General features: G+C 48.1%; 1 protein-coding gene across 8 annotated transcripts in view; it reads left to right on the top strand.

Annotated features, from left to right (window-relative positions):
• Positions 1-10,225, top strand: part of LOC142749873 (uncharacterized) — a 56,853-nt gene extending 46,628 nt beyond the window's left edge. For 5 of the 8 annotated variants that reach the window (XM_075858409.1, XM_075858408.1, XM_075858404.1 and 2 more), the window contains 4 exons: positions 817-945; positions 3,769-3,974; positions 9,055-9,208; positions 9,324-10,225. In XM_075858409.1, the coding sequence (XP_075714524.1) occupies positions 3,917-3,974; positions 9,055-9,208; positions 9,324-10,095 (984 nt within the window). In that variant the 5' untranslated portion in view covers positions 817-945; positions 3,769-3,916 and the 3' untranslated portion in view covers positions 10,096-10,225. The remainder of the gene's footprint in view (positions 1-816; positions 946-3,768; positions 3,975-9,054; positions 9,209-9,323) is intronic. The other 3 variants (XR_012882496.1, XM_075858407.1, XR_012882497.1) reach the window with 3 other exon arrangements.
• The last annotated feature ends 240 nt before the right edge of the window (positions 10,226-10,465 follow it).

Raw genomic sequence — 10,465 nt, 5'->3', positions numbered from 1 at the left:
ATAGTCCACCCCTGTATATAGTGCTCCACAGATAGCCCACCCCTGTATATACTATATACAGGGGTGGGCTATCTGTGGAGCACTATATACAGGGGTGGACTATCTAATGGAGCACTATATACAGGGGTGGACTATATGTACAGGGGGGCTATATACAGGGGTGGGCTATATGTGGAGCATTATATACAGGGGTGGGCTATCTGTGAAACACTATATACAGGGGTGGACTATATGTGGAGCACTATATACAGGGGTGGGCTATATCTACAGGGGTGGGATATATCTACAGGGGGGCTATATACAGGGGTGGGCTATATCTACAGGGGGCTATATACAGGGGTGGGCGATCTATGGAGCACTATATACAGGGGTGGACTATATCTACAGGGGGGCTAGATACAGGGGTGGACTATATGTGGAGCACTATATATAGGGGTGGGCTATCTGTGGAGCACTATATACAGGGGTGGGCTATATCTACAGGGGGACTATATACAGGGGTGAGCTATCTGTAGAGCACTATATACAGGGGTGGGCTATATCTACAGGAAGCTATATACAGGGGTGGGCTATCTGTAGAGCACTATAGGGGGAGTTATTTATGGGACACTATATACAGGGGTGGGTTATATGAGGGCACTATCTATGGGGGGCACTATCTACAGGGGGCTCTATGGCAGGCACTATCTACAGGGGGCACAGTGTGTGTGTGGGACATGGTGTATGGTGCTATTATAATTAGAGGTGTAGTGTATGGCGTTATTATATTTAGGGGCGTAGTGTATGGTATAATGATAACTTTATATTTATTTATAGGTGCAGAAATGTTGGTAAAGTGAGAAGCTGAAGACATGTGAGCGGCAAACTGCAGAAATGGACCGGGAGAATTCATCATAGAGGTCTGGACCGGATGGAGAAAAATATCTAGAATCTGAGTTGTCACCGGTGAGTCACTTAATGTAAATGTTTATTCTGCCTCTAATCAGCACTGTAGTCACTGTATGATCTGCAGCGAGATGATGGGTGGTATGATTATGATATGATTTATTTTTGTGAAACAGCATCTCCCAGCATATCCTTACCATTGTTCGGGCCATGCTGGGAGCTGTAGTTTTACGCCGTACACACCTATATGGCAGGGGTTGCACTAAATTGAGCTGTATTTGTGCTGGTGTTGTATTTATGTACTGAGCTTGGTTCTGGTGTTGTGTATAGAACCATATTGCTTGTAAGATGTACAAATGTGTTACATAAAAAGCAATGACACGTCGATTGGTAGAGAAAACAAACACGGTGAGGGGGAAGGAGATGTCGGGAAAGAGGTTGGGGGGGGGGGGGGCGCCAAACTGAATCTTTGCCCCGGGTGCTGGAGTACCTACCTACCCCTCTGCATGTCTAGCCCGGAACCACACATTCAAGCACAAACATTTCAGTATTAAATGATGTTGCAGTGCCAGCACAGGCAACGAGCCGGACGACAAAGTATTTACTGCCTGGACTACTGCAGTATTATCCGTCCAAAAACAAATACGTCTGTTAGCCATAAACCCACCCCATATTTCCAAAGCAACTACAATAGGAAAAAGTTCTAACATAGTGATGTTTTTAGTTAAACCCGAGGGGCTGCCAGGCAGCTGGCCAGGGCACCCTGCACCAGCGCTTACCTAAAATTCCCCCGAAACCAAGACTACTTGAAGCATCTGTAAACAATTGAAGATCTAAATTGGAAACCTCACTTTCTTGACAAACTGCACAACCATTGAACGAATACAGAAAATACCACCACACTATAAGGTCTTCCCACATGCTTGTAGACACTCTAATGAAATGATCAGGTTTCTGCATGCCCCTCGTAGATAATGACATTCTCCGAGAGAAAACCCTACCCATGGGAATAATGCGACATGCAAAAACCCAGAGACCCAAAAGAGACTGCAATTGTTTAAGTCACCTTCTTAGACTGAGATACTTGCCCCGCCTGAGACACCAAGTTCACTAGCTTCTCGTCAGGTAGCCTAAAAACATTTCTTGTGTGTCTATTTCAATGCCCAGGAAAGACAAAATCATCACGGGGCCCTCCCTCTATTCCTCGGACACCGGAACGCCAAAACGCAACATCAACTTCTTAAACACACCTAACAACATTAACAAAACCGAGAAAGCAACATGAATCAATATACCCCAATATTGCAATAAGTAGAATACATATCAAATTTGATGGGTTGATTCAAGGGTGTTATACCCAAACAGCATCACGACGAAATATATAAAACCAAAAGAAGAAAAAGATGCTGGGAAACCAAAGGGTAATAGAAAAATACAAAAGTTCTTTAGTAACATATATGCCTCATACAATAGTAAAAGAATCCATAGGCCAACAGTAAAAACAAGGATATTCAGCTGGAGATTGTCCAAATGGTCACTGATAATACATGCAATATGTGTGAATGCCCTAATGAAGCCAGTCTGACATATCCATAGTGTAGAGACCGGACCGGACTACTGACGCGGTCACGTGCATCGGACTCCAGCTCGTCGCTGCTGGCGCGACGTGGGCGCGGCCTCTCTAGCCTCCAGGAAACAGCGACCTGTAACTATACAGGGTATATAGCTTCATCATTCAACATACACATCAGGTGCATTAAACCTAGCCTATTGGCTAGCTCCCATATAAAGGGTCTATGACTCCAACCTAACACCACCCCCAGACGAAGGCATTAGCGCCGAAACGCGCATAGGCGTGGATCCCAGCTGTGACTGTCCGGTCTCTACACTATGGGTATGTCAGACTTCCATACTATGGTTTATTGACTGATATAACATACCCTTCTCTTGCTTTAATTTTGTCTGTGCATGTTCATTCTTTCTGCATGTACAATATATGTAGGGTGTCTTAGCATATATTTCACCCTGACTAAAATATCAACCACTGATTGCTAGGATTAATGCATTGTTTGATTTCAACTGCATGCAAACATGCATGCATGTACATCTGTTTTGGCTACTTAAATTACATACATTAGACATTCTTATCGCTTGCACCGGCTTCATTAGGGCATTCACACATATTGCATGCATTATCAGTGACCATTTGGAAAATCTCCAGCTGAGTATCCTTGTTTTTACTGTTGGCCTATGGATTCTTTTACTATTTTATTGTATGACGCATATATGTTAATAAAGAACTTTTGTATTTTTCTATTACCCTTTGGTTTCCCAGCATCTTTTTCTTCTTTTGGTCTTACACCTAACAACATTGCACAAACACCCGAATCCCTCGGACCAACAAAAAGGTAAAGACATGCCAGTCTCAAAATACACTACCCATTCCAGAAAAGAAGCAAACATCTCAAAATAGCAACATAAAATAGAGCAACCCGGCAGACACATGTCCACATAAAACAGCCCATCAAGGTGACAACCCAGTAATTGAAAACAATCCGGATGGACAGGAAGTAAACGAAATGCAGATTCAATGTCAGATTTCGCCAATAACGCCCCAGGACCTGCACTCCGAACTAATTGCACCGCTACATCAAACGAAGTGTACGACACCGCCGCCTCGTCTTTGGAAATCCCGTAATTTACCGAGCCCCCTCGAGGAAAGGATAGGTGGTGTATCATCCTAAACTTCCCGCTACCTTTCTTAGGGCCCAAGCCAAGAGGGGAGACCCTCAAGTTTTGAAAGGGGCCAGCCATTCTACCTAACGCAATTTATTTTGACAACTTCTCCCTAACCATGTTGATGTTATCTCTAACTGATTTTAGGTTGTGTGCTACATCAATACCGACGACGCTTCAAAAGGAATGAAGAAACCCTCGCCAAAGCCATTAACGAGAGCCTCTGCCTCCTGCCTCCTGTGGTACCAATCTAACCACAATACCATTGCGCGGATGCTCACCAGCGTTCTTTGCCATGCCGGAGGGGAACCTTTACCAGGATGTTTGCCCCTGCGGAAGCATCGAAGTGCCGCGTGAGTACCCGCGTTAGCACCACCAAGCCGCACCTCCATGCAGCCTTCGGGCACTAAAAATGGTGTGGAAGTACACAAACAGCTCTACACCCTTTTCGGAATGACGTTGGCAGACTATATGCGCCAGGGTAGCGAAACCCTGGACCCAATTATTGAACGTTCTACAATCCTTTAACTTTTTATCAGAATCTTTCTTGAAAGTGTGCTCCTTGTCCACCGTCACCTGTTCTACCGAGATCAAGGACCAAATATTTACAAACTAATTTTTCCAAATTTTTTCCTTGTTCTCGGGAGATAGATGAGTGCCGAGAGGAGCCACCCCACAAAACAAGAATTCCTACCTCTCCTTGATTCCTTTGCCAAACCTGAAAAAGAAAAAAGGGGCAAGGCAGAAGCGTGACCAACATCACCTCGATCCCCCTTGGCACAAACAGCATGCACCACATCTCTGCTCGACCCCCCCCCCCCTGCTGTGGGCCAGAACCGGACGGTATATTCAATAAAGGATACAGTTGTGCAGGAGACCGCAGCCCTGGCTGAGACTGGACGACTTCTTCTCCAGTTCTTGCCATCTGATAGGGGGTTGGGCCATGCGAAACCCAGCTGCAGCACCCCTGCATCATCTACTCTGGCCTGCCCTCCCTCCCCCAGAATCCCCGGCACCCTACCTGCTGACCCCTCTTCCTCACCTGATTCCAGCTGAAGCGGAGGTGCAGCCGTGAAGGTTCCCAGATCATCGGTGTAGGCCGCACGCAGTGCGCCTGCGCGGCCCATCTCCGCTGCGCAGGCCTCATGGTAAGCCACCATGGCAGCCATGTCCTCCGGAGCTGTCCCGCCCCCATCGGAGCACAGCGGGCGGGCAGCAGAGGCGCCATATGCCGCCAGGCTGACAACTGGCGGCACTACAATCCGGCTGTTATCCGGGTGAGTAGGAAGGAGGCGTGCAGCATGGGGAGGGTTGCCGGACAATTTAAGAGGGATAGGGGAAGGGGGAACCACCTCCCCCGAAGATGTTGAAGGCGAAACAGGCCGGACCCGGCATCTGTGCCTCCCTACGCTAGCGGGGAGAGCAGCCCCTGCTGAGCGGGCAGCTCTCGGAAGGGGACTTGGGCTTAGCCTAATGGGAGGGTGGGTGATTCACTGCGGCCTACCTCTAGTCTCTCCAGCCGTGGGTCCGAGTCTAGGGGCCGTTGCAGCATCCTCACTTTCTTCTTTAACAGGTCCTCCAGCCAGGTGGTGCCTTCGACTACCACCCGCCGTGCCACCTGCTGTAACAGCTCATCAGCCATGCTGTAAAGAAAAGGAAACAGACAGAAATTAAGAAAGGGAAAGAAAAATCTCCTCACCACACGGAGTGTAACTACAAGGTGTTACTTCATGCTGCAGCAGAAGGTAAAGACGGGGCTCCGTCCTTGAACTCTACCCTACAGTGGCGTAACTACCGCCGTAGCAGCAGTAGCGGCTACTACGGGGCCCGCAGCATGAGGGGGCCCGTGTCACCCGCCGGCACGTGCCCCCACCATGGCCGGAGGCTCCGCTAGCAGCCGCTATGGCTGCTACAGCCCGACGCCACTTACCTCCCTGCTCTGCCGTAGTGTTATCTCCCCGCTCTGCCATTAAACAAAAGACATTTATCCCCTATCCACAGGATAGGGGATACATATATGATCGCTGGCACTGATAGGGAGAACGGGGGACCGAAAGTCCCCAGAAGTTCTCCATCACAGACCTCGGACTTCCGGGGTCTGTGTCGGCAGCTCCGTAGAAATGAATGGAGCGCCGGTCTCTCTTGTGCGCATGCGTGACCAGCGCTCCTTTAATTTTTATTGAGCTGCGCAGACGCCAGAAGTCAGAGGTTAGTCATGGAGCGATAGTTCATGTCTGGTTGTTACTCTGGTTGTTACTCTGTGTCCGGGAAGATTACAGGTTATACGTCCGGGAGAATTACACAGCGAGAGGCGACAATCAGGCCGTGAAGTGGTCGCCATTACTACAGACAACTCTCCAGGTGAAATGCGTCCGAGTTATTTGCAGAAATGACAGTGAACAAGTTCATCCTGAGTCTGAACCATGCAGGGGGCGATCTCCCCAATATGAGGACACTGTCACAGGGATGTAAAAGGGGAGCAACAACCGGACCCCCGCAGTTCATCTGAACCGGACTGATAACCACAGGCTTCTTCTATGCATCTGCAGGAGGGCTGGGTGTTGTAATGGGAACGCAGCCTATTTGTCTCCATGTCCCGGGGTATAAATGCTCCTCTTAATTCTAGATCTTGTCCTCTGATCATTCCTCGTATTATGGATTATAACCCAGGTGCCTTCCCTGCAGTCACATCATGATGGAGAAGGCTCAGACATATCAAACATATCAGACATATGTCATATCAGACATATCATTAATATCAGACATATCATATCAGTCATATCAAACATATAGGTCATATCAGTCATATTAGACATATCAGACATGCCAGTCATATCAGACATATCCTTCATATCCTTCATATCAGACATATCAGTCATAGCAGACATATCAGTCATATCAAACATATCAGTCATATCAGACATATCAGTAATAGCAGACATATCAGTCATAGCAGACATATCAGTCATATCAGACATATCAGACATATCAGTCATATCAGTCATATGAGACATATCAGTCATATCAGACATATCAGTAATAGCAGACACATCAGTCATATCAGTCACAGCAGTCTCATCAGTCATATCAGACATATCAGTCATAGCAGTAATAGCAGACATATGTCATATAAATCATATCACACATACAAGTCATATCCTTCATATAAGACATTTCAGTCATATTAGACATATCAGGCATATCAGTCAAATCAGACATATCAGTCATATCCTTCATATCAAACATATAAGACGTTTCAGTCATATCAGACATATCAGTCATAGCAGACATATCAGTCATATCAAACATATCAGACATATCAGTCATATCAGACATATCAGTCATATCAGACACATCCGACATATCAGTCATATCAAACATATCAGACATATCAGTCATAGTAGACATATCAGTCATATCAGTCATATCAGACATATCAGTCATATCAGTCACATCAGACATATCAGTCATATCAGACACATCAGACATATCAGTCATATTAGTCATAGCAGACATATCAGTCATATCAAACATATCAGTCATAGCAGACATATCAGTCATATTAGACATATCAGTCATATCAGACATCAGTGGCGTAACTACCGCTGTAGCAGCCATAGCGGCTGCTACGGGGCCGCTACGAGGCTCCGCTAGCTGCCGCTATGGCTACTACAGCGCGACGCCACTGAACACTACGGCAGAGCAGGGAGGTATCTCCCCGCTCTGCCATTAAACAAAAGACATGTATCCCCTATCCACAGGAGAGGGGATACATGTGTGATCACTGGCAGCGATAAGGAGAACGAGGGACCGAAAGTCCCCTGAAGTTCTCCATCACAAACCTCGGACTTCCGGGGTCTGTGTCGGCAGCTCCGTAGAAATTAATGGAGCGCCGGTCGCTCTTGTGTGCATGCGCGACCAGCGGTCCTTTCATTTTTATTGAGCTGTGCAAACTCCGGAAGTCAGAGGTTTGTGATGGAGAACTTCAGGGGACTTTCGGTCCCCCGTTCTCCTTATCGCTGCCAGCGATCACACATGTATCCCCTATCCTGTGGATAGGGGATACATGTCTTTTGTAGGACACCCTATAGGTCAGATTTTAGCGTTACCTACAGGGGGGCTGTATAGCGTTACCTACAGGGGGGCTGTATGGCTTTACCTACAGGGGGCTGTATAGTGTTACCTACAAGGGGGCTGTTTGGCGTTACCTACAGGGGGGGTCTGTATGGCGCTATCTACAGGGGGGCTGTATAGCGTTACCTACAGGGGGGGCTGTATAACGTTACCTACAGGGGGGGCTGTATGGTGTTATCTACGGGGGTCTTTAAAAAAGGCACTATCTACAAGGGGGGGTTGTGTGACACCCAGGGGAGGGGCGGCCCCAGTCAAAAGTTTGCTATGGGGCCCAGTCTTTCCTAGTTACGCCCCTGCTACCCTATATCCATTATGCCACTCCTCCTTTAGCACATTGACCCAATCACGCTTCTGGGCATTTTTTCAACTTTTTTAACCACCTACTTCACTTCCCTGCAGTCCCTGGCGCTCTCCCTATGCGGTACAGCAATATCTACACACAAGCTTTTGTAAGTCATGTTGTGTGTAGTGAATTCTGCTCAGCAGCTCTGTGGTACTTCTAATACTCCCTATAAGGCTTTATTCAGACGAACGGGAATCACGTCCGTGCAACGCGCGTGATTTTCACGTGCGTCGCACGGACCTATATTAGTCTATGGGGCTGTGCAGACATGTGCGTGATTTTTACGCAGAGTTGGTCCGTTGCGAAAAAGTCACGACATGACCGTTCTTTCTGCATTTTCCACGCATCACGCACCCATTGAAGTCAATGGGTGCGTGAAAACAACGCACGGCACACGGAAGCACCTCCGTACGCACAGCGTTTTTCACGCAACACTTGTTAAGCCTATGTAAATGAGTTGACCAAACTAGACAAAACAAGCACAAATCAGGAAGTGGCTTTTCACTTGCTGGGCACATGCGCACAGTTCAAAACGACATCTGCTGCAATGCCACGTGCGTGCGATGTGGAAAAGCTCATCTGCTTGGTCCATGAGAGGCCACAGTTGTGGAACACAAACGCAGAGGCCTACCACGACCGCACGGGCAAGGAGGTTGGCTGGGATGAGGTCGCGCAGAGCCTATTCGGACAGGAGTGGGCTAAAAGCACCACAAGAGACCGCAAGAGCATAGGTAAGTGCAGATCTGTATTTATGCTAATGCAATCGCCCATGCTGTAGTGTATATCCTTATGTTTCACATTTTCCTACTGTGCTTGGTTGCGGGTGTGTTACAGCATCATTAGGCAGGTGTATAATGTTTAGTGGTGTTTAAGGAATGGCGACGTTTCGGACAAGTGCCGTTTTCAGTGATGTCACCTGGTGACCTTTTTTTATTTATTGCTGTTCCTATGTCCAGTTGATGATGTTAAAACCCGGTGGAGGAGCTGTCGGGATCAGTTCCGGATGGAATTGGGAAGCAGAGGGCGAAGTTGGGACGGCGCGCCCAAAAAGCGCCAATACATCTACACCAAACAACTAATGTTCCTGAAGGACATTATGGAGATGCGGCCGTAAGTACTGACTGTACCTTGATGACATGTGTGTGGTCACTTTAAAATCTGCCAAAAATAGTTGTTTGTCCCTGGTGCCCATGTTAAAAGGAGTAACGCAAAATGTTTCTGGCAGATGCAGTGATAATCTTCTCAACACCGAGGAGGAGGCTGGCCATGAGGAGTCGCAGCCGGTCCTGGAACAACATCTCGTGCTGCCCTTGACCCCCGAGCCGACGGAACCCCAAGCAGCCACCCAGTCAAGCAGCCAACCCCAGCTGCCACGGGACGTCGACAATCCCCGGACGCCACCAGCCAGGCGCCGGCGCAGCCAGGTTGCCACAACAGGTGCCAACGTGGACTCCCGAGTCCTGGAGTACCTCCACCGCTGTTCTGAGGAGGATGCCTGTGACGCGTTTGGCCGAGCGCCGTTACTCCGGCGAGTACCTGACTACCGGATGGCGCGCGTCCAAGGCTCCATCCTTGCCATAATTGACTCCGCCACTCCTCCTAACAATCCACGCCAGTGCTTCCAGGTAATAGAGCAATGGCGTGGATTGCCTGAGGAATCGGTGCCCTCCACTGCACCTCTCCCTTCCCAGCCTGCCAACCCCTTTCCACGGCCACAGTACCAGCGGTCAATGGTGAGCATAATGTCACCTGGTCATGTGGTGCTTCGGGACCGGCTTTCGCTCCCTACGCCAGACCCCAGCAACCCTTTGCCCAGGGCCCCCCGGCAGGGTTCAACCCTCTGTATCAGCACCACTATGCTGTTGAGAAACATCCTCAGCAGGCCCAGGGACAGCATAGTGGTGCTGAAATGCAAAGCTATCAGTCGCCAGCACACAGATTTCATGATTTGTAGCGCTGTGTCGGCAGATTATGGTGTGCTCGTTGTTGTGAGCTAAACCGTGAAGAAAGAGTAGGTTAATTTTGCATCATGTTGGTGCGTTTTTGTGTTTTTTTTGCCACCTGGTTTATGTTTAAAGTGAATTTTGCACATTTAACAATAAAGTGTGTTTTTGGTTGGCAGTAAAATTTGTTGTGTTTGCCTCCATCTATGTGCTGGAACCCAGGTTCCCCAACAGGTCCTTTTAGGTAACATTGGAACATTATGGCCACGTCCCGAGATAGTTGCATGCCATTATTGAGGTATTAGTGTATCTTTTGTGGTTTTGCTCAATTCCTCATACTGTGCTCTGCTGCATTGCAGTGGTGTGAGAAATTCCGGCCAAATGACTTTTGGCTTTGGATTTGTGAACATTGCCGAAGCCAATG

This window comes from Rhinoderma darwinii, chromosome 3 (genome assembly GCF_050947455.1).
Source record: "Rhinoderma darwinii isolate aRhiDar2 chromosome 3, aRhiDar2.hap1, whole genome shotgun sequence".
NCBI lineage: Eukaryota > Metazoa > Chordata > Amphibia > Anura > Rhinodermatidae > Rhinoderma > Rhinoderma darwinii.
Note: the sequence above shows the minus strand (reverse complement) of the source record. Positions and strands in the feature narration are given on the sequence as shown.